General features: G+C 38.4%; 2 protein-coding genes across 4 annotated transcripts in view; one reads left to right on the top strand and one right to left on the bottom strand.

Moving 5' to 3' along the window:
- Positions 1–1,812, bottom strand: part of mis18bp1 (MIS18 binding protein 1) — a 55,875-nt gene extending 54,063 nt beyond the window's left edge. The window contains exons 1-2 of one of the 2 annotated variants that reach the window (XM_039741552.1): positions 1,739–1,812; positions 27–870 (exon numbers count right to left, since the gene is read on the bottom strand). In XM_039741552.1, coding sequence (XP_039597486.1) covers positions 27–804 — 778 coding nt within the window. In that variant the 5' untranslated portion in view covers positions 805–870; positions 1,739–1,812. Of the gene's footprint in view, positions 1–26; positions 871–1,647; positions 1,703–1,738 lie in introns of those variants that run through there. The other variant, XM_039741553.1, reaches the window with a different exon arrangement.
- Positions 1,813–1,875: 63 nt separating this feature from the next.
- im:7136021 lies at positions 1,876–24,040 on the top strand. 2 transcript variants are annotated; one of them, XM_039741555.1, is made up of 5 exons: positions 1,876–1,995; positions 3,577–4,269; positions 14,136–14,348; positions 18,583–18,799; positions 23,905–24,040. In XM_039741555.1, exons 2-5 carry the CDS (start codon positions 3,594–3,596, stop codon positions 23,960–23,962), a joined length of 1,164 nt encoding a protein of 387 aa, XP_039597489.1. In that variant the 5' UTR covers positions 1,876–1,995; positions 3,577–3,593; the 3' UTR covers positions 23,963–24,040. The 2 variants fall into 2 exon arrangements, with proteins under 2 accessions (XP_039597489.1, XP_039597488.1); XM_039741554.1 differs by lacking the exon at positions 23,905–24,040 and adding an exon at positions 19,363–19,866.
- Positions 24,041–24,585: the final 545 nt, after the last annotated feature.

Genomic DNA, 24,585 nt, shown 5'->3' on the forward strand with positions numbered 1-24,585 from the left:
TTTTGCAGCCTTTCACCTTACTGTACCTGGAAAAACACAATCTTCTGTGATCCCTGCTTGAACAGAGGTAACCTCACACAGCAAATCTGCATTTTTGCTAGAGAAATTAGAGGATGAAAATAAAGTCTTCTGTTCTTCATTTGCTTGAGAGCTTCGAATATCAGCAAACTCTGATTTACCTCCAGGATACTGGCTACGTTTTGCTGGCGATTTATGCAAAACTGGACTTTTTTCAGTGTACGGAGCATTCTGTCGTTTCCGCTTTTTGGAACTTTCAAGCAATAGATCAAATTGTTTCTTAGTCTCTTTCTTGGTATTGGCACCATAGCATTCAGTTGAAAATTGTACTTTGTTAAGAAACTGTTCTAAGTGTTTAGAATTTGCTTTATCATTATGGGGGGCACATGGCTTCTTCATCCGCGTCTCTAAGGCACAGCTTTTGAAATTATTAGATATGTCAAAGCTACTTCGAGAACTGTTCTCAATATTACTGAAATCAGGAAAATACACATTTGGCACAGAACCAATATAAAAGTTTTCATGAATTAGTGTGGACTGCATAACCTCCTTTAAAGGCCTTTCCAGAACTTTTTTCTGGACAGCTTTATCTTCTAAAACTGGACCATCACTTTTCTCTTCTGAGTCACTGTAGTCAACCCCAGCCCTTTTCAATAGTTCTTTCACAGGAGTAGCACAAGTAATGATGCCATCAAAGGGTATACCCATTGTGTGCAAGTCCTCCCTTCTACGAATGGGGGTCTTTGCTGGAGACATAAACATCTTGTATTCCGATTTACTTAACATGCAGTTAACAAGGTACAAAAAATACAGTTATCCTCAGAATACAACAAAAGCATTTCCAACGTTTGCCTGAAAAGCAAAAAATAAATAAAAATAAATGCTCCAATATGTCATAATTACAAAATACAGTACTTAACTACGAATTCTCACTTTTTTAAATCGTATTGTATGCGAAACTGAACGATGCAACAATGCACAACCCCATCAAGCAAATGAAAATAATATAGCACGTACAGCAGTATGCTGCGTATATAATTCATGAAACCCAGCACTCGACACGACCAGACAAACGGGAGTCTTTCTAATCAGTATTTTGAACACCTTGCACGCGTTCACTTTAAACACTCCCAGTGCATTTAACAAAACTTAAAGGAAAGGCACTAGCGTGCTCAATTGAAATGACACGAAGACATTGATTTATTTCGGTGTAAAACAAAGTGAACGTCTGAAACCCGCGACAAACCAATGCCTAAAAAATGCATGCGCTTAAAAGGCACAGCAGCTACACTAACGCTAAGCAAGCTGAAAATGCATGAAACCTACTGAACTACCTACCACTTCTTCGTTTACAGTTAAGTGGCACTACGGAAATTTCAGAAACACTCAAGACCTCAAAATTAAAATATGCTGTTTTTTGTTTCTACTCTTGGTTATAAGATATATAGCCTGTCCAATTTAACAGTGTTTTAAAAAGTGCAATTTTACCCCGCGTGGGAGACTTTATTTTCTGCCTCCCAAACCAATGCGTTTTCAGAAACTATTCCCAAACCAGACGCACATTTAAACGCACTTAATAAAACTCGAATTTTGACACAAATAAATAAGTAAGATACTTGAGACTGTCACCTGTAGCTTTATTAGTATTCCTTTAACTTAAAATCACTATTTATAAGCACAATACTCCGAACAAAATAATTCCAACTCGACACAAACTCACCTTCCTCTAACTAACGTTTGAATCTGAAATACAAAACGTTGATTGGCCAGAAACGTGCCCAAGGCAACGTTTCTAATTGGCTAGTTAGCAATGAGCGCGCACTGATGATGTCATGACTGAGGTGGCGGAAGGGGACGTTTCAGAAATCGTGCAGGTTGAGGACCACGTGAGAGTACATTGGATAGTCAGTTTATTGGATAACGGGGCGCAATGGAGTGAAAAAATTATAAAAGAATATTCGAACTGTCAGTGAGCAGGTACTTTATGTGCAATGTAAAGTTTGCTTTAATTTTATGCTATTAAAAGGAGCACGCTGCATGAGTGAGATCGGTTTTAATAAAACTTGGTGAAGTAGAGAATGCGTTATGGCTCTTTAATACCGATCTACAATTTCGGGTCTAGAGAGTGACAGTAACTGAACTTTTTAATTTTGGTTAATCTGTTAAAGGCTACCTTCATTTTTCATTAGGGTCAGTTGTGTAATCATATTATTTCTTTAGATGCATCTGTACTCAAGTGTGCATACATGATTAGTCTCGTAGTATACAATTTACCAACCCTATGCATTACTGTCGTCTTTTACAGCACGTGGGTATTTTTGGCATTTAGATTGATTAATTCGTAAAAAATAAATACATTATTACTTATCTTGCAAAATTACTTTTTTCCATACATAAATCAAGGACAGGCGTGTCTGATAATACTGTAACCGTTTTGCAGAAACAATCCCCTTTCTGAACCGATTTCGTTACAATTAGAATCTTAAGACAGTACCTTGACATAAAGGTAGGTGCCCACATCTTGACCAGAGGTCTTATTCACATGTTTCTTAGAAAGCAATACACCCCCGTCACATATTTTCAATCCACCTAGAAAACGAAATAGAAAACAAATTGGGTTCAGAAAAAGAAAACTTGACATGCGACGAGAGATTGTTAGGCTAAAAACCTTCATGCAGTTCAGATCTATGACAGGGGATGCGTTTTTTAAAAATGGTGCTATATAAAGAAAAAAAATCTGAAGTTTTCTTAGGTAGACGGCATATTTACATATGGACAACACTGAAAGCATTGTGAATTGTGTCTGTTTATTATAGCTGTCTTAAGATACTTTGATTCTTTTGTTGCTTACCTGATTCTGTATTTTCACTGTAGCTCAATTATTATAATGCTACTGATAGCTGACTGATTTATGCCTTTATACAGTCATACATTACTGTATTTCTATCTTAAGGATGAACAGGTATTCAGACATTCCATTATACCAGCAAAATAAAATGAATCATATATTTGCAGATCACTTTCACGTATGGTTAGAAATGTTACAAGATCAGTGTAGTCTGAAGAATTTTCGTAGTTGTGATTAAAGTCATGTAATTGCAAGGTCTAAGCATCTTCAGATGTTATTTATTACAATAAAGTGAAAGCAGGTTTGCTCAGTGGTTAGTTCCACCATCCATAATTTAATTTCTGATTCTGTCATTGCATGTGCTCTGCTCCTGTTTTTCTCCCACTTTCCAGTATGTTCATGATAGGTTAAGGTTTGAACCTTAAAATTTACAAAGAATGAGTTTATGTGTATGTGTTATATGTGTGTACATGAGTGTACCTTCTAGTGTTCTAGTAACCTATTCAAATAATTTACTTGATGCTGTCTGAATAGACACACATCACCTGTGACCAAAAAGCAGATTCAGAAAATGGATGCATGGATATTAAATCTAAGAGCACACCGATTTTTTTTTTTTTTTTTTGGAATCTCTAGGAAAATATTTGTTTCTGTGTTTATTTGAAAGGATCAGAGGTAACAGTGAACTAATAGATTTTGTTTTCTTACAGGTCTAAATATCATTACAATGCAGAGACGTAGTTGTCTCCCACTACCTCAAGAGATTTATGTAAATATTTTCAGGTGTCTGTCTGATGAAGAGAAAGGAAACATCCGTGCCACAAGCAGACTGTTTAAGCAACTGATTGACCAGCCTGCTTTATGGAAAAAGAGCACAGTTGTCCTAAAAAAAATCACCAGCTATAATGCTGACTTCTGGGAATTGTTGCGTAAAAGAAGAATAAAGTCTGTAGTTATGAGAAAGGGAAATGCAAAATGTTTAAAAAAGTTGCTTCTGGAGCTACCAGGACTGACAGCTCTCACCTTCGATGGCTGCTCAAAAATGAACATGTTGCAGTTGCCATGTAAATTCCAAAGCCTGAACAAGCTGGCTTTCAAAAACTGTCATCCTTCATATCCGATACAAGACATAGTGAGTGTGCTGCAGATCACTCACTTGACTTTGTGTAGCTTTGTAGAACCTTATCCTTGTGCTGAGCAAATGGCCACACTTGTTTCACTTAAAAATCTACGTTCACTTGCTCTTCATAACTACTGCCGGGACCCAAATGGATGCCTTCTTCAGTCTGCCTTGTTTGAATTCCATAATCTCAAGGAATTATCCCTTAAAGAGAAGCCATTTTCTGTGGTTCTGCACCCTGATTTCTTCACCCCTCCAAGCATAACAAAATCTGATCATAAAGGTGAGGCAACATTTTTAATTGTGTTTATATAGTGCTTTCATGATGTTAGGATATAGCGGGTTAGATAATTAATGGATGGATGATTCTAGATCACGGAATATTTTTAAAGCCGGGTTACTGAATTTACATCCTGGAGGGTTGTAGGGATTTTCTAATTACATCCTTTTTTTTCCCGCTTTGAACTAATCACTTTATTTCATTCTGTTGGTAACTGTCCCATATTTAGAGTATGAAAGCAGAATTATTGAAGTATATCCATATGTACTTTATTATTGTCTTGTAATACACAGAACTTTAAATTTATTATAACATATACACAGTAAAATGAGGTTTTTACTTTTATACTTCCTGTAGATTAGAGGTAAAAAACAGAGAACATTTTAATGATATATTCACATTTAACTTTTGCATAAGCCTGTTCTTTTTTCAAGGACAATGTAACAAGTCGGGCTCCGAACTCATAAAAAATTCCCAGAAACAGCACACTATCCTCACTCTCTTTTAATCCTTTTAGTTAATAAAACCAGCCTGCAGTATAATTATGTTATATTGTTTGATGGTTTGGTACAGTGAGAGTTAACCTAAATTTGCACTAGCAAGTTCCATTCGGTGTGTGCATGTTTCAGCTCAATTGAGATTTTTACAAACGAGACAAGGAGACCCAGGCTTGCTTCTTGGGTGCCCGCTATATGGATGGAGGTGGCATGGTTTTCCTCCAGATGCTGTGGTTTCCACCCACAAAAACATGCAGGTTAGCTAAACTGGTGTTGCTAAATTGGCCTTAGTGTTTGTGTGTGAGTGTGTTCACCCTGCAGTGGACTGGTGCCTTGTCCAGGGATTCTCCATGATTTGCACCTGATAGTCGCTGCGATGAGCCATAGCTTCCCTGCCACCCTGCTCAGAATAAGCAGATTTGGAAAATGGAATGGAATAGAAGGTTTGTAACATTTTAAGAGACAGTGGACAGTCAGCTAAGATGCCTTTTTTATCACAAAAAACCTTGTTATAATAAGAGTAGGTTTGTTAGCCAGGATTTCTACCTTGAATTTGATTCCAGTAAATGCCCTGTGCTCTACGTGTTTGAGTAAGACTCAAACAGTTACGACAGTCGAAAAACCTAAGGAAGAAAATGAAAATGATCACATCTACGAGACAGAGTGCATATCGGATGAGTCTGTAAGTGAAGCATGGCATTTCCCCCAGATAAATTATCAACAGACTAGCTGTACTATCCATTTAGTACAGGCTGAATTATAAGTAATCAACATACTGTAGACTTCAGGGTTAACGTTTGCAATGCACCATGCAATTCATACAGTGCATCTGGAAAGTATTCACAGTGCATCACTTTTTCCACATTTTGTTATGTTACAGCCTTATTCCAAAATGGATTAAATTCATTTTTTTTCCTCAGAATTCTACACACAACACCCCATAATGACAACGTGAAAAAAGTTTACTTGAGGTTTTTGCAAATTTATTAAAAATAAAAAAACTGAGAAATCACATGTACTTTGATTTGCACTTTGCGCAATACTTTGTCGATGCACCTTTGGCAGCAATTACAGCCTCAAGTCTTTTTGAATATGATGCCACAAGCTTGGCACACCTATCCTTGGCCAGTTTCGCCCATTCCTCTTTGCAGCACCTCTCAAGCTCCATCAGGTTGGATGGGAAACGTCGGTGATAGATAGATAGATACTTTATTAATCCCAAGGGGAAATTCACATAATCCAGCAGCAGTATACTGATACAAAAAACAATATTAAATTAAATAGTAATAAAAATGCATGTAAAAGCAGACAATAACTTTGAATAATGTTAGCATTTACTCCCCCAGGTGGAATTGAAGAGTCGTATAGTGTGGGGGGGGGGTCGGGGAACGATCTCCTCAGTCTGTCAGTGGAGCAGGACAGTGACAGCAGTCTGTCACTGAAGCTACTCCTCTGCCTGGAGATGACACTGTTCAGTGGATGCAGTGAATTCTCCATGATTGACAGGAGTTTGCTTAGCGCCCGTCGCTCTGCTACAGATGTCAAACTGTCCAGTTTCATTCCTACAATAGAGCCTGCCTTCCTAACAAGTTTGTCCAGGCATGAGACGTCCTTTTTCTTAATGCTGCCTTCCCAGCACACCACCGTATAGAAAAGGGCATTCGCCACAACCGTCTGGTAGAACATCTGCAGCATCTTATTGCAGATGTTGAAGGACGCCAACCTTCTAAAGAAGTACAGTCGGCTCTGACCTCTCTTACACAGAGCATCAGTTTTGGCAGTCCCGTCCAATTTATCATCCAGCTGCACTCCCAGGTGTTTATAGGTCTGTACCCTCTGCACACAGTCTCCTCTGATGATCACGGGGTCCATGAGGGGCCTGGGCCTCCTAAAATCCACCACCAGTTCCTTGGTCTTGCTGGTGTTCAGGTGTAAGTGGTTTAAGTTGCCCCATTTAACAAAGTCTTTGATTAGGTTCCTATTCTTCTCCTCCTGCCCACTTCAGATACAGCCTACAATAGCAGTGTCATCACTGAACCTTTGCACGTGGCAGGACTCCGAATCGTATTGGAAGTCTGATGTATATAAGCTGAACAGGATCGGAGAAAGTACAGTCCCCTGCGGCACTCCTGTGTTGCTGACCACAATGTCAGACCTACAGTTCCCGAGACGCACATACTGAGGTCTGTCTGTAAGATAGTCCACGATCCATGCTACCAGGTGTGAATATACTCCTATCTCTGTCAGCTTGTCTCTAAGGAGCAGAGGTTGGATGGTGTTGAAGGTGCTAGAGAAGTCCAAAAACATAATTCTTACAGCACCACTGCCTCTGTCCAAGTGGGAGTGGGATTGGTGTAGCATATAGATGATGGCATCCTCTGCTCCCACCTTCTCCTGGTATGCAAACTGCAGAGGGTCGAGGGCGTGGCGGGCCTGTGGCGGGCCTGTGGCCTCAGGTGGTGAAGCAGCAGCCGCTCCATGGTCTTCATCACATGTGACGTCAGAGCAACAGGCCGGAAGTCATTCAGCTCACTAGGACGTGATACCTTTGGGACTGGGGTGATACAAGAGGTTTTCCAAAGCCTTGGGACTCTCCCCTGTTCCAGGCTCAGGTTGAAGATGTGTTGTAGAGGACTCCCCAGTTCCTGTGCACAGGCCTTCAGCAGTCGTGGCGATACACCATCTGGACCCACTGCTTTGCTGGCACGAAGTCTTCTCAGCTCTCTGCTCACCTGCGCTGCTGTAATTGTGGGTGGGTATGTCTCTCCTATGCTGGTATCAGCAGATGGATGGTTGGAGGGTGCAGTACTCCGAGGTGAGAGTGGGTTAGGGTGGTCAAACCTGTTAAAGAAGTTGTTCATTTGCTTTGCTCTCTCCACGTCTCTTTCGATGGTGGCACCCCGCTTCGAGCTGCAGCCAGTGATGATCTTCATAAAGTATCTACCTATCTATCCATCCATCCATCCATCCCATCGCACACTTCCTTCATGCTGTTATTCTGCAACTTCTGCTCCAGCTTTCTCCTGTACTGCTCCTTCGCTGCCCTGAGCTGGACTCAGAGTTCCTTCTGCACGCATTTGAGCTCATGCTGATCACCGCCTTTCCCTTTTCTTTTAGTGCAAAAGGCCCTTGATGTCACTTGTAATCCATGGCTTGTTGTTAGCATAGCAGCGTACTGTTCTTACTGGAACTACAATGTCCATACAGAAGTTGATGTAATCAGTTGTACATTCAACAGCCTCTTCAATGTTCTCACTTTGTGACCCCTGCACTATATCCCAGTCAGTGGTTCCAAAGCAGTCTCTCAGAGCCTGCTCTGCCTCAAGGATATCGCGCATGAGTCGAGGTACGGCTGCAATTCTTGAGAGACGACCTACCAAAAATTACTGCAGGGACGCGAGTTCGAATCCCGCTCAAGGCACATTGCCGAATGGAATAAAAAAAAACTTTCTCTTCAACGAACGGTGCTTTGAATCCTACATTGCAGTTGTAGTTTGTTTATTTTTCTTTTTTGATCAAACGAAAACTGTTTAGTGTATGATTTGTCAAGGAACACACAGACAACAAGCAAAGTTAAAAATCACACTTACTGCCTGCCCATTCTATTGAATCATAATTATAACAAATAATAATGCATTTCACTTCCTTATAAAGTGCCTTTACTATCGTCTGAGACGGCTGCACAGATAATCGAGAAGGATAAAATAAAAATGAAAGCACAATAAGATTTAATAAATAATAGTGCACAGCTTTGTGTTTGTATATATTTATAACATTTGGAAAGTAATATATTCTAGTTGATGCTGACAATTAATTTGAAGTAGGTAAAATTAAATATTTGGAAATATTGCAAAGTAAACAGTAAACAGCACTTATATATATATAGCATTGTCTGAGTATTAAAGGTGTAGGTCTACTTTATAAGCATAATTTATAACATCAATGTTAATATAGAGTATTATTATTATTCTATATTGGCCTTGATATGAACGATTTGTGAAATTAGCGTTAAGTATTAAAAAAAAAGCATACCGGTCTCTTGTTTTTACAGGTACATATATACACAGTATATATATAATTTTTACTGCAGTAATTCATTGGTCTTTATATACCAGAAAGACTTTCCAAGAGTCTTTTGTAGGAAATATGTACACATAGTTGATTTATCATTTTCAGATAAAAATGAACTCGCCCAAACAATTCAGTTTAAAGTTTTTAAATTGGCAAAGATAAAGTCAAGAAAAAAAAACTTTTCACTTTCTATGATTTGTATTTTTATAATTATAGAGCACTTCATATTATTTTAAAGCTCACTATGTAAAATTGAACTGATTATACAATTCAATGTTTATTATATTTATAGATTATTATACATGTCTTTACACTTGTTGCATAAATATTTAATAAATGTAATAAACTTAACCAAGAATGTTTAAAAATCATTCAAAAAATGTGCAGGTAAATGTAATTATATCTGCACAAACTGACATTCTTGAAGTAGGTAAAAATAAATATTTGGAAATATTGCAATATTGCAGAGGAAATGTTTATATACTTAGTGCAAAATAGCTATATGTGTTCTAGTAAACAAGCATAATTAACTATATATATATATATATATATATATATATATATATATATATATATATATATATATATATAACTATATATAACTATATATAACTATCTATATCTATATATAACTATATATATATCTATAACTATATATATATATATATATACTATATCTATATATAAGATATATATCTATATCTATAGATAGATAGATAGATATACACTCAGCAAAAAAAGAAACGTCCTCTGACTTTCAACTGTTTTTACTTTCAGTAAACTTAATATGTAAATATTTGTATGAACACTAAAAGAGTCAACACCATAAGACATAAACTAAAAATGTTTCACAATGTGTCCCTGAATGAAGGGAGGCTCAAAATCAAAAGTACCAGTCAGTATCTGGTGTGGCCACCAGCTGCTTGAAGTACTGCAGTGCATCTCCTCCTCATGGACTGGACCAGATTTGTCAGTTCTTGTGAGATGTTACCCCACTCTTCCACCAAGGCACCTGCAAGTTCCTGGACATTTCTGGGGGGAATGGCCCTAGCGCTCACCCTGCGATCCAACAGGTCCCAGACGTGCTCAATGGGATTGAGATCCGGGCTCTTCCACTGCGAGGATGATCAGCTGTCCTTCCTGTCGCCCTGTAGCGCTGTCTTAGGCGTCTCACAGTGCGGACATGGCAATTTATTGCCCTAGCCACATCAGCAGTCCTCATGCCTCCCTACAGCATGCCTAATGCACGTTCACGCAGATGAGCAGGGACCCTGGGCATCTTTCTTTGGGTGTTTTTCACAGTCGGTAGACAAGTCTCTTTAGTGTCCTGCGTTTTAGAACTGTGACCTTAAATGCCTACTTTCTGTAAGCTGTTAAGGTCTTAACGACCATTCCACAGGTGCATGTTAATTAATTGATTATGGTTAATTGAACATGCATGGAAAACATTGTTTAAACCCTTTGCAATGAAGATCTGTAAAATTATTTGGATTTTTAGATTATTATTGTTGAAATACACAGTCCTGAAAAAGGGACGTTTCTTTTTTTGCTGAGTGTGTATATATATATATATATATATATATATATATATATATATATATATATATATATATATATATATATATATAATTAACTATATATATCTATAATATGCATGCTATTTTACAGCATGTATATCTATAATATATATGCAATTCTACAGCATGAGTAGAATCATCTGAGTATTAAAGGTGTAGGTCTGCTTTATAAGAATAATTTAGTGTTAAGTATTAAAAAAAAAAGCATACCAATCTTTTGTAGGAAATATGTACACGTAGTTGATTTTCTCTATGATTTGTATTTTTATAATTAATGAGCACTTCATATTAGTATTTTTAAAGCTTACTCTGTAAAATTAAACTATGATTATACAATTCAATGTTTATTATACTGTATTTATACATTATTATATCTGTCTTTACACGTGTTGCACAAATATTTAGTAAATGTAATAAACTTAACCAAGAATGTTTAAAAAAATCATTCAGAACATGTGTAGGTGAACGTAAATATATCTGCACAAACCGACACTAGTGAGTAACATTTTTAGACAGTTCAAAAAGCAACGCAAATCGCGAAGCGTCTCTGTGTGTGCCGACTCGAAGAAGCTTTTGCAGAATACATTAACTGACAAGAGGTTGGCCCGCCCTCTCCGAGTTTTGGTAGTCGTGATTCGTCAATTCTTGGTAGCAGAGCGAGCCGTCATTGGCCAATTCTTGGTAGCCGAAACGGGGCGCGATTGGTCAATTCTTGGTAGCCGATACGGGCCGCGATTGGCCCGTGCTTTCAATTCTTGGTAGAATCTTGGTAGCGGAGAGCGATCCGATTGGTTCTCGCTACCAAGAATTACCCCGACTCACGGCTGCTGGGAGGCGCCAGGGGACCACTTCCTGAATGATCGTGTGGTTGTAGGTAGCGCCTTCACTCTTGGTTTGTAGTGAGGCTGAAGCAGAACCTGGTTATGATCTGCTTTCCCAAGCGCAGGCAGCGGGGTGGCGCTGTATGCGTCTTTAACGTTTGCATACAGTAGGTTGATAGTCCTATTTCCCCGGGTGTTACAATCCACATACTGGGAGAAGGCAGGTAATGTTTTGTCCAGCGTCACATGGTTAAAGTCTCCAGCGATTAGCACAAGCGCCTGGGGTGCTGCGTTTGTAACTTAGCAACTGCGGAATGGATGACGTCACTCGCTATCTCAGCGTTTGCTCGAGGGGGGATGTAAACAATAAAAACAATGACATGTCCAAACTCTCTGGGCAAGTATTAGGGACACAGACTTACGGCCAACAGTTCGATGTCCCTGCAGCAAATAAAGATTTTAACGTTTGCATGTCCTGAGTTGCACCACTTTGTATTGACATAGAGAGCGAGTCCTCCTCCTTTCTTCTTACCGCAGATATTTGCGTTGCTGTCCACTCTAACTGTGCTAAACCTGGGTAGCTCCACGTTAGCATCTGGGATGGTAGCTGTTAGCCATGTTTCACTAAAACACAGCAAGCTGCATTCTCTGTAGGTTCTGACATTTTTCACCAGCACAGCCAGTTTGTCAATCTTATTAGGTAGTGAGTTCACATTTCCCAGGATCACAGAAGGCACCAAAGGTTTATAGTGCCACTTTCTCGCAAGCCGCTTGGCTTTTATCTTAGCGCCGGCTCGGCTGCCCCGATATCGTCTTCTTACCTCATCGGGTAAATAGGGAACCACACCGGTGTGGGCATTTCTTCTCAGTGCTTGAAGCTGACTACTTGAATAGGTGAGTCTCGGCGTGTAAAAATCCATGTCAATTAGTAAAAGTAGTAATAAGTGTCCAGGGAGCGATTCCACATAAAAGACAGTGATAGAAGTGATCAGTGAAATAGAGAAAAAAGGTTAAAAAAAGGTAAAAAGATAAAGTCATACATGGAGCTGCTGGAATGGCTGCCACTCGCAGCTACGCCGGATATAAATTATTCACAGATTATGCACAGCCATTTTAAGATCTCTCCAGAGATGTTCAATCGGATTCAAGTCTGGGCTCTGGCTGGGCCACTCAAGGACATTCACAGAGTTGTCCTGATGCCACTCCTTTGATATCTTGGCTGTGTGCTTAGGGTCGTTGTCCTGCTGAAAGATGAACCGTCGCCCCAGTGAGATTTGTGCCTCGAGACAATCCTGTCTCGGACGGTCTACAGACAATTCCTTTGACTTCACGCTTGGTTTGTGCTCTGACATGAACTGTCAACTGTGGGACCTTATATAGACAGGTGTGTGCCTTTCCAAATCATGTCCAATCACCTGAATTTACCACAGGTGGACTCCAATGAAGCTGCAGAAACATCTCAAGGATGATCAGGGGAAACAGGATGCACCTGAGCTCAATTTGGAGCTTCATGGCAAAGGCTGTGAATACTTATGTACATGTGCTTTCTAATTTTTTTTATTTTTAATAAATTTGCAAAAACCTCAAGTAAACTTTTTTCACGTTGTCATTATGGGGTGTTGTGTGTAGAATTCTGAGGAAAAAAATGAATTTAATCCATTTTTGAATAAGGCTGTAACATAACAAAATGTGGAAAAAGTGATGCGCTGTGAATACTTTCCGGATGCACTGTATGTAAAATTTCTAAGGATGTTTTGTAGTTTCAGCTGTTAAATTAACAATTTCTTAATTATAGTACATCTTTTTTTCTTATTTTCTTGCCAATGGCTAGCAGAAATATATTTGCAAATGGACCCAGACAATGCTGAGTGTTTTATCTAGTTTATAAAAATGCAGCACAGCCACGGTGTTTAGTTACTTTACAGAATAAACTTTTTGAAGTCATTTAAATGCAATGGTACTATTTAAGGTTCTGTCATTGAAAATATCACAAACAAGGCTAATGTTGTTCTCTATTTAATGAGAAGTTGTACAGAAAAAAAAACAGCTATACTGTACCTGCAATTCAGTGCATTACACTTATTACGAGAGTGCTTTGCCATGAAAACAGCCACTGTGGCCGTCCAGGACCAGATATCACTCTATAAAGACTAAAATGCAATAGAAATGCAGACATTTTAAAGGTACATGGGACTGCTTTATCTAATATGAAGTTTGATAATTATGTCACGCAGAGACAAAATTTTGATGGGCCTGGATGTGCCTGAGCACCAGTGGAGTAAAGTTAATTTAGTCCTTCTCATACATGTAATAGATGAATAAGTTAGGAATGACTTTAAGTGCTTTGATGAAAGGAAAGGCTCTACATAAATAAAACATTAATCTTGTCTGGCTGATGAAGGATAGCTTAATAATACAGTGAGACTGTCTACTACTGTACTCTCTCCATGTCAAGATGCAGTGTGTTGCCCCGGTGTTGCACTTAACTGTAATTTAGCTGACTGTAGTCCATTTGTTACTCCCCATGTAAACTTTCTACATCCTGTATCATCAGGAGTCTCTCTCCTTCCAACCACAGGACCACCACTGAATGAAAGTGTTCTGGTTAGTAGCCATTTCTAAATACAGTGTTGGGTATAAAGAATAGAGAACAGTTGCTATGCCTCATGCACTCAAGCTAGCACATCAGGCGCTAACCACTGTACCACATTAATCTTTACTCTTGCCCATTGTCTATCCACACTGCATGGCCATGATCCATTGGTACCTATCAATGGCATGCAATTACCTAATAAAGTGACTAAAAAATTAAGCTCTTTGAAAGTACAAGCATAATTTATGCCTTAAAGATGTTACAGATTTATTTTATGGGTCTGTTTATTATTTATTGTAATTTCTTTCAGAAAAGCAGCCAAAATATGATTGTCAACTTCAACTAGAAAAGCTGGAGATACTGGGGTCTAATAATGTCACCCTTTCTGAAGAATCTTTGAATCAGTTGAGCTCAGTAAACAGCTTAACACTGCATTATGACCATCAAAAAAATAGCTTGGAAAAGTGTGAAATGGTCACAATTCTCAAAAATCTCCCTAATTTGAAAGAGCTCAGAGTTAAAGGTGAGTTTGACATACTAAGACATAGTTTACAGAATGCCTACTTTTATATGTAATTCAAGAGTTTTTTGGAATTTAACTTTTTTGTCCACAAAGGCGGCAATATGCGTTAGTTGTAATTATTCCTTTTATTATATGTAAGATAACTTTTACCCCAGGAGGAAGCACCATTTTGGGAAATGTTTCAATTTCTTACTGTTTTTTTAGTTTTGTAAAACATCATTCATAATTAGGTCACGCATTCAGGATTGGTTCCTGCCTGTGAGATGATTGTTTACATAAAGTTTATGATTACTGTTTTATTTCACTTATATGTATTACAGTTTTTATTGTGAACATTATACTTAACAACATTATTGTGACAAAATGTTGTGAGTTTATCCAGTTGGTATGGCCATACAGTTTTTGACAATGATGCTCTTCACCAGTTCCATGATTCATGAACATTTCTACACATGACACTTATCAAAAGATGGCTATTTAAGTTAAAAACCTGAAGCATGTACGTATATACTGTATTCGGATAAACCAGCTCAGAAACAGAAGTTTAATAAAAAGAGAAGTGAAAAGTGCAAAATAAATTTCATTTTTCTTTTAAAAAGATTTGGAATAGTTCTCAAGTAACCATCAAATCATCTGAGACATCAGAGAGTGAAATGAACTATTGAGTGTTAATTTTATATACTTAAGAGGTTTGGGCTATGGAGCACCACAAACCTACTGTATGATCATATTTATTGTTACTGAGGTGATGTGAAATTGTTAATTACAAGGATTCCTTATGCAGCAGACATGGATTATGCAGCAACCAGACACTGCTTACAGAACCTAACTCACACAAGCACGCTTTGTCTGAGCTCAGTTGATATTGCCCAGTTTCTGATGTCTGACTGCTTTATATGAGCATAGTGCAGCCCAATTCTTAGCAAGCTTCACGTAGTGTTGCCACAGACAAACATCACTCACTTATGGGACGCTTTGACCTCAGACATTTTCATTTAGGATGGGTGAACAGTTGCTATGTATCACTGCATTTGAAAGGGTCTTGGTATGGGGTTCATAAAGAAAGGCACTCAAATAAATACTGCACATAGCTGGCACCCTATCCTGGAGATATGGTCATGAGCTGAGAAAATAACAAAGATAGGAAACAGGAAGATTGCTGGTACAAATGAGCCCAGTAGGTCTAACGGAAAATGTTCAGAGTGGTTTGATATCAGAAAACTACTTTAAAAGCTACCAAATCAGAAAGCTTCTAAATGGACTGACTGCATTCACTCCATGATAACTAGATAGTTTTTAATATGCTTACCATTGTATGTAGTCTCAGTGCATTATATTTATTCCATTTATGATGATGATCACATTTGTAAAGTATCACCTTTTTAAGTTGTTTGTCTTATCTATATATATAATTCACTAAGGGCATGCAAGACAGTGACCGCAAGCAAGACAGAGCCCCGCCCGCCAGCCATAAGACCATGGGATACGCTCGACAGAGGCCCGCCTGCAAACTCTAACCCTCCTGCCGCGTCATGGGATATGCACGACAGAGCCACGCACGCCAACTGTAACCGTCCTCCTGAGTCCAGCGTCGCTCTCGAGGCACACAACAGCTCACCAAACACAGCCTCAGTCGCTTTTGTCTGTGCAAAAGTACCCATTGCCACCTCTGAGCCACGTTTACTTTACACCGCACGCAAGACAGAGAGCCAAGATCGGCAACTCACAAAGCCCTGGCCGCCAACTCTAACTAAGGGCAAGCAAGACAGAGAGCCCCGCCCACCAACTCTAAGACCATGGGATACGCATGCATTTAGTGTATAAATGGATATAAATAATTGCATGTAAACGATTCGCCAAAATCTGTTGTATGGAAACGATACTGTTTAAAACGTTATTGTGTTTTAATCAGAAAACCCGGTTTCCACGTCTACCTTTATTAGTTTAAATGGCACTTTTACCACTCGCAGTAGGGGACGCTGACGTATCGTGTCGACTGGGCAACACAGTGAATGCGGCGTCTATCTATATACGTCTATGTTTTCCGTAGCCTATTACAGGAAGGTACTCTCTCGACCATTGGCATTGGTTTCGCTCCTTGCTATTTTCGTTATACTGCGACAGTGGTTTCCTAAGCCTTGGTTATACTGAATTCCTTTCTCACCGTTTTCCGTTCCTATTCTTACACCGCCGTATGTTACGGCGGGCTTCGGTTAATTCATTTATATTTTGTATTGTGGTACAATATGATTCAGAAGAGTGTATACACTGTGAAATGCCAGTGTTTCTGGGAGATCCAGCTTTGTATTACATTGTATGAAGAAACATTTGATATAAATCACAAGAATTTCCACTACAATTTATTTCTGGATCGAGTGCTGCTGGTACTTCTGCTCAACTTGTCCTCTCTGATTACACTTTACTGTGACCATTTGTTTTTATAGTCCTTTCCTTTTAGCTCTTAATTCAAATTTAGCTTTATTGCTACATTGCACAAACAGCACCAAAAATCTTAATGTTAAGGACTTTTGTAAAAGAAAGCAACTATAAAAAATAACAACAACAACAATTCAGCAGTAGATAAGAAACACCAGAAGTAAACACACTAGATAAAATGCACTAAATAGCCAAATGAAGAGGGAACAGTATTATAAGTACAATCTTGGAAATCAGTATGAAGAGGTGCAGACTTTGATGTCACCACTTGTGATGCAGACGTGCTGATTATATGACACTAACATCACGGTCTTGCAGTTGTGGACTCGAACATTGCACAACGAAGTATGATTTATGTAGTAATAATATAGTCCGTAATACAGCCAGGATTTCTTTAGCTCCTTTTAAAATCTGTAGCAATCACAGAATGGTAAGAATTGGTTTTGTCTTCTTTAGTGTCGCAGTTTTATGTACGAGTCTTGGCCTTGGCATGTTGTGTTTTGCCTTGTTTGTATTTTATTTCTGTTCTTTTTACCTTGTTAGGCTTTATAAATTGCTCTGTAATTGTTCACTATGTAGTTTTAGCTCATGTTTGTTTAGTCAGTTTTTAGTAGTGATTTGTCTGCTATGTTAAGTTTAGGAGAGAAACTGCTAATTATTCAGGGGCATTAATTGAAGGCCCTGGTGGGCGCTGCGTTTTGGTTTGTAAGCTTCTCTTCCTTTTTCCTCCTTTTTGTTTTGTTTTGCTTGTGTTTTGCGGTCTTTGACCATTTCATAATGGAATTACTGGTTTATTTTGGCTTTGGCATTGTTTAACAACAACAACATTTATTTCTATAGCACATTTTCATACAAAAAATATAGCTCAAAGTGCTTTACATAATGAAGAATAGAAAAATAAAAGACACAGTAAGAAAATAAAATAAGTCAACATTAATTAACATAGAATAAGAGTAAGTTTTCTTTTGGAATTCCGAATTTAGCATTTCTTTGTTTTTTTGTGTATAATTTTTGCATTTTTTGTTTTTTTATTTGTTTTTAAATTCTTAGCTTTACACTTTTGTTGTGCATTTTTTACCTTCTTTATATATTTGGATTTTTATTTTTTTTAATTTTTTTTTTGATGGATGTTTTTCATTTTTTGAAATTAGCCATAAATATTTCAATATTTATGGATATTTTTCTTTATATAATTAAATACATTAAACAATTAAGATTTGGAGTTGTGGCTAGTGTTTTCTGATGGTTTCCCACATCTGTCTGAATCATAACATTTAGGCTGTAATGGTCTCACAAAACATTATCCGAGATAATACAGTAAGTAACTGTTACAAATGCTACATTATATTAAGGACAGGAAATGATAAACACCCTGTTTCTAAGCATCAATGGCAATGTACTTTTTTACATGCAGAGCAGTGCTGATATCTTGGCACATGATTTTTTAAGTTCTTCAGTATGTATGAACCTGTTGGTGTGGAAGTCAACTACAGAGGTACAATTAGCAAAACTCCTAAGACTGTCTTTAAAGTAATGGGCAAGCTGAGTACACAACAGTGGGCTTTACAGTTTTGGCGTTGACTTGGAGAACTTATTGAGGAGCAGTAAAGAAGAAACGAATCGAATAGGGGGATTATCTATCAATGTATCTATGATATACCACACAAGTCCACACTTTTAAAGAAAGGAGCACAGGAAGATTTTATAATTTTCTCATCTTTAAGCAAACATCTGTCACTTTTGTTATTGCAAATGCCCGTTCTTGGAAGCTTAACGTGACTCCTGTTTCGTTTTCAAGGAGGCTGGCCGTTTTCCAAATATGCCCATTCAATACCTCCAAGTCTCGAAGCCCTGCATTTATATAGAGTGGCTATAGGCAATAAGGAGCTTGAATACTTGGCACGTCAGAGAGCAGGACTGAAGCATCTTCACCTGGACTACTGTAGTTTTACTGAAGAATGGTATCCTGATGAGCTCCCAGACCACTTTCCTTGCTTAAAAACCTTGAGCATTCGGTAAGTGCACAATTAATATACCATCTGTCTGTTGAATAATCCAGTTTTTATTGAATTGCTTGCTTCATAACGTCTTATGTGATAGTGTGATTTATAGAACATTAAAGACATTAGTAGGTGTTATTCTGTTTTTTGGTTTAGTTATTCTGGTCAAAGACAACTATGGTCATGTATTTAAAATGGTAGTTGACTTTCCTGGATGGATGTACTGTGAGTTAGCAGTGGCAATATGCACTTTGAACTACACACAAGATACCCAGTTTTGCAATATTATGAGGCCTCCTTCGAGCAGAAATCTGAAGCGTGTACTATCATGAAAGCTACCAAGCGGTTTTTAAAATGGTTTCCTTTGTTTAGGTGACTTGCTACACTTAATACATTTCACTTCACTTAACAGTAAGAATCACGTCATGTTCCCATATCTGTAGCTTCTTCTGCAGTGTTACTTGCTGTGATTTCTATGAAAACATAACTCTGTTGGAGGTTGTTGTGTGATTTTTTTTTTTCCCCAAATATTGTATATAGCAGTGATCTGACTAACTAACAGAGTATGTTTCTTTCAGACACTGCAAAATCACCGTTGATCAGTTCAGAGACTTGGCCAAGCTGAAACATCTGGAGATGCTGGACATTGTAGATATTTGTCTATTTCCTACAAATTGCCTACAAAAGTCTGTTCAGGAATTTCGGATTCTTACAGACAACAGGGTCCAAGTTGTGCAACACCCAGGATCAAGGGAGCAGATACCCTGTGACTGCAGTGCTTGCTGAGGGGTTTAGGTCCAATCTTTTTAGACCATTTAATGGTGGATGTACAGTACATTACAAAATCAGTGCATTTATTACTTTTACTATTTCTAACTCTTCTTTCTGATTGCCATTCTGATGTAAAAAAATAAAAACAAAAAGGCCAAGAAGTGAGCATGGGAGCTTGATTGTGTGTTCTTTTCTTTTTTCATCCCAAAACAGATCTACGACTGCAAGTTATTTTCTTTTATATCTTGCAGTGGGGAGTGTGATGCATGTCCCAGTCTGCTTTTGCGAAGTGAACAAGTGATGCGATTAACTAATCAGTGCATTTTCTTACCTCCTTGTTGCTCTACTGTTTTGCAAAGTACATCAAAAAGGAATTGTTCAGTGTAACATTATTCATAATTGAGCTCATAGCTAAGCTTGTGGGGAGTTGCAGGTCCAATCAACTGGAAGCAAGTGAGCTGTAATAACAAATAACTAAAAATCCATGTCATACAGAACCTTGACAAAAGCAAAATTACCTTAGGAATTGTCTTCAGGGTTGAAAATGACGCACAACCTTTGGCCTTGCTTGCATCCATTAAGAGAAACCAACCAATCATATTAATGTTTTGGACAACTGAGCTAAACTGTGCTTTTATGTATCAAGTATTCTGCCGAATGAACAGATTAAGAACTATTCGACTGTTACTACATGTAGCATCATTGCTTTAATGTCAGATGAAATCTAAACCCAGCAAGTTGGAGTTGGACTGTGTGCAGGAGGGAAGTTAAGCCACCATGTTGAAAGTCGTAGAAAGCATCACCCAGTCCCTGCAGAAGACTACTTTGGTGAGCATCTCGAGGATTGTCTTAGTGTTTATTGAAACTCAGTTCATTGGCATTGATTTAAATATAAATATCGTAAATTGTAGTTCAGTCACTTGTTTTGTTTTTGCTCCTACTGAAAATGGGCGAACATGGTTGTCTAATAATTCAATAGGAATAGTTTTTGTCCCCTTTTATAAGGTAGGATACGTGTGAAGGTTGTATTCACGTGGTAAGTTTGTGTATGGAACACTAACATCTGAACAACCCAGAAAAACCAAACTCTTAACTTCACTGTGGGGAAATTAAGGAAACCATTGAGGTAAACGATGCTAAAAAATTACCAGGATGGAGACTAGATGGCTACAGGCAGACTGACATACTTGCCGTCCACTCCACTTTATTTACATTTAAAATGTAGTGTAAATTAGATACGTGTCTTTGGAGTGTGAAGAGGAAATTTGTATACACAGAGAAAAGCTAAACCAGCACAGGTAGAACATGCAAACTCCACACAGGCGAGGACCAGCCGCTCAAACACCGTCTCCTCTAGCTGGGAGTCTGCAGCCTTCCCCACGGTCTTGCTGCTTTCTTCTGTAGGCCAAATTCAAAGGTACTCTTAGGTAAATAATTCTAGACCAAAGGTTCACAAGTTCAGTACTGGGACCTTTTCATTTTTAATTGATCCCATTGCTTAATTAGCTGACCTTTTTTCCTACTTTTATCTTGCATTTAGAAAAACGTAGTAGCTTGAGGTTTCCATTTTTATCTTTAATTGTTTAACTCTGTTTGTTTTTTAAGTGAGTTTGTGAGTTTGTTTTTTAAGCTGTCTCAAAATACTGACAGTTAATGACAAGCAGAGCAGACATCAGCACAAATGACCCTGAATGCTAAAGACCTGCTGCCACTTCAGTTTTATTTGCTTGTGAGTATAGTAGTGAATAATGGGTAAAACAACCAGAATATTAAATATATATATACAGTATATATTTAACAGGAGAAGGAATGAATTCTTACCCGTCTAACACATACTGTACAAATTCTTGCTTCATTCAGTAAACATTTACTACAGCATAGAATACATGTTTTAGAAAACCAGAGAAACTGGGAAGTCCCAGCTGGCTAAATTAAGGAAGGAGTCCAATTAGAAGAATGTGGTAGGGATGAAGGCCTACAGCCACAGGGGGCGCCCCCGAGCTGAACTTGAGACATGCAGTTCTAAGTGAGTCTACCGCCATCTTGTGGCCATTCACTTTCTCACAGTTGACATCTTTGCTGTGCGTTTAGTTGTGATTTTCTTTGTTCCTGATTATAAAGACAGAATTTAAACTACCTGGTGTGGCGCAGACATATCTAGGACATCAGCATTTGTGGAAAAGGAAAAATGAAACAAAAAATATTTTAAATAATTCAGTTATGTTTATTGTATACATTTATATACTGTATCATTTTGTTCTTCTATACTAAATACATACATGTATTATTGCAATGTTGCCAATTAATTAATCTAATGCTTTGTGATATTCATTATTTTTGGTTTTCCCCTTTTGCCTGTAAATGTATAAATGTTTTGGCATGGCCACTCTGGAGCAAGCAACATATTGCTGACCACTGGAAAAGCATGAACTTTCAAAGCTAGTGCCTGCTACCCTGAGTGACTGTCCTTGAGCCTTATTTATAGTCTTGGCATATCGGGCAATTTGGCGGAGTTGGGTGGGTATCCTGATAACCAGTCTAGTCCATGTAGTCTTAGAAAGTAACTGCACAAAAGTTGGTATAGGTTGGTCAAAGGTTTATATATATCTTGTCACACACGTGCGAGTAGGAGGCAGCTAAAGGGCCTGAGTAGTGGTAATTCCACCATTGACCAGGCGGTGGCGGGGTGTTCTGTCTTTCTCAGTTACTTGTAGACCATTCCCGGGAAATCCCACCAGGTTCTGGCACCCTCGATGACATCATTTCCGGATTCGGCCCCAGAGATGATGTCACTTCCTGAACAGGCCTTTAAAGCCGCCAGTCTGTGATCAGTTCTGTTTTGCACTCAGTCATGTGAACATCTCTGTACAATTATTGCAATTGTAGCAGCCAGGATACAATATACGGTGATACAGTGATGAGCACTGCCCGGTTGTCTCCAAACATACCGCTTAGAATTAAAGCCAAAAAGTTCTATCTTGGTCTCATCAGACCAGAGAATCTTATTTCTCACCATCTCAGAGTCCTTCAGGTGTCTTTTAGCAAACTCCATGTGGGCTGTCATGTGTCTTGCCTCTCCTCAGTGTGTGGAGACTGCACTGCTCATCACTTGTCCAATACAGTCCCCACAGTGAAGCATGGCGGTGGCAGCATCATGCTGTGGGGGTGTTTTTCAGCTGCAGGGACAGGACGACTGGTTGCAATCGAGGGAAAGATGAATGCGGCCAAGTACAGGGATATCCTGGACAAAAACCTTCTCCAGAGTGCTAAGGACCTCAGACTGGGCCGAAGGTTTACCTTCCAACAAGACAATGACCCTAAGCACACAGCTAAAATAACGAAGGAGTGGCTTCACAACAACTCAGTGACTGTTCTTGAATGGCCCAGCCAGAGCCCTGACTTAAACCCAATTGAGCATCTCTGGAGAGACCTAAAAATGGCTGTCCACCAACGTTTACCATCCAACCTGACAGAACTGGAGAGGATCTGCAAGGAGGAATGGCAGGGGATCCCCAAATCCAGGTGTGAAAAACTTTCTGCATCTTTCCCAAGAAGACTCATGACTGTATTAGCTCAAAAGGGTGCTTCTACTAAATACTGAGCAAAGGGTCTGAATACTTAGAACTATGTGATATTTCAGTTTTTCTTTTTTAATAAATCTGCAACAATTTCAAAAATTCTGTTTTTTGTCTTGTCAATATGGGGTGCTGTGTGTACATTAATGAGGAAAAAAATTTATTTAAATGATTTTAGCAAATGGTTGCAATATAACAAAGAGTGAAAAATTGAAGGGGGTCTGAATACTTTCCGTACCCACTGTATATATAATATATATATATATATATAGGCAAAGGCTCGTAATCAAAGCATCACTAACTGCCAGGGGTAACCATTTAAGTTTAAATTTTACACATATTAAGTGTTTTCCTTGCTTTACCATGTTTCAAGATTTTTATAGAATTTAAAATGCACTTTGACTCCCCATCACAAACAGTAAAAGGAGTTTTATTGTACCTTTTTCATTTGTGAATTTTACATACTGTATACCCACAATGATTAATGAATTATAAATAATATTTTTTTTCAAATTTCCAGTGCCGTAATTCCTAAAAGCTAAATAGCATACCTCTTTAACTGTGCTCGTAAAGCAGGACCCATCACTTAGTAATGTCCAGTGTATATTTTCAAACATTACATTCCAAAATGCTAAATCAAGAGTGGAAAAATGAGATTTACAAAGATGTCTTATGTGCAGATCATGACAGTTGTTAGCCTTGACCATCCAAAAACAGGCTAGTTGAAATACCAGAAAGGAATTCGGTCCTGACAGATTTTCGATTTTCTTTTAGGAAATTCACTACAGCGTCTGGAATATCATCCAAACTATTGCATATGCCTTCGAGGTAACAAGGAACAAATCTTTCCAGGAATACAGGGTAAGTAAATAATCCTCCATCTTCATTCAGCAATTGGGCCACTGAATACATTATGTTGTTGTATAACAAGTGTAAAAATAAAAGCTTTTAATAAAATAAAAGGAAGACTGCAAGGTTGAGTTTAGGGAGGAGGTGAGACAGGCACTGGGTGGCAGTGAAGAGTTATCAGACAGTTGGGAAACTACAGCAGATGTAGTAAGGGTGACAGCAAGAAGAGTGCATGGCGTGATATCTGGAAAAAGGAAGGAGGAAAAGGAAACCTGGTGGTGGAATGAGGAAATACAGGAGAGTATACAGAGGAAGAGGATGGCAAAGAAGAAGTGGGATAGTCAGAGAGATGCAGAAAGTAGACGAGTACAAGGAGATAAGGCGCAAGGTGAAGAGAGAAGTGGCAAAGGCTAAAGAAAAGGCATATGATGAGTTGTATAAGAGGTTGGACACTAAGGAGGGAGCAAAGGACTGATGGGCTAGACAGAAGAACCAAGCTGGGAAAGATGTGCAGCAGGTTAGGGTGATAAAGGATAAAGATGGAAACGTACTCACAAGTGAGGAGAGTGTGTTGAGCAGATATAAATAGTACTTTGAGAGGCTCAT

The sequence above is a fragment of the Polypterus senegalus genome, chromosome 18 (genome assembly GCF_016835505.1).
Source record: "Polypterus senegalus isolate Bchr_013 chromosome 18, ASM1683550v1, whole genome shotgun sequence".
Lineage (NCBI taxonomy): Eukaryota > Metazoa > Chordata > Cladistia > Polypteriformes > Polypteridae > Polypterus > Polypterus senegalus.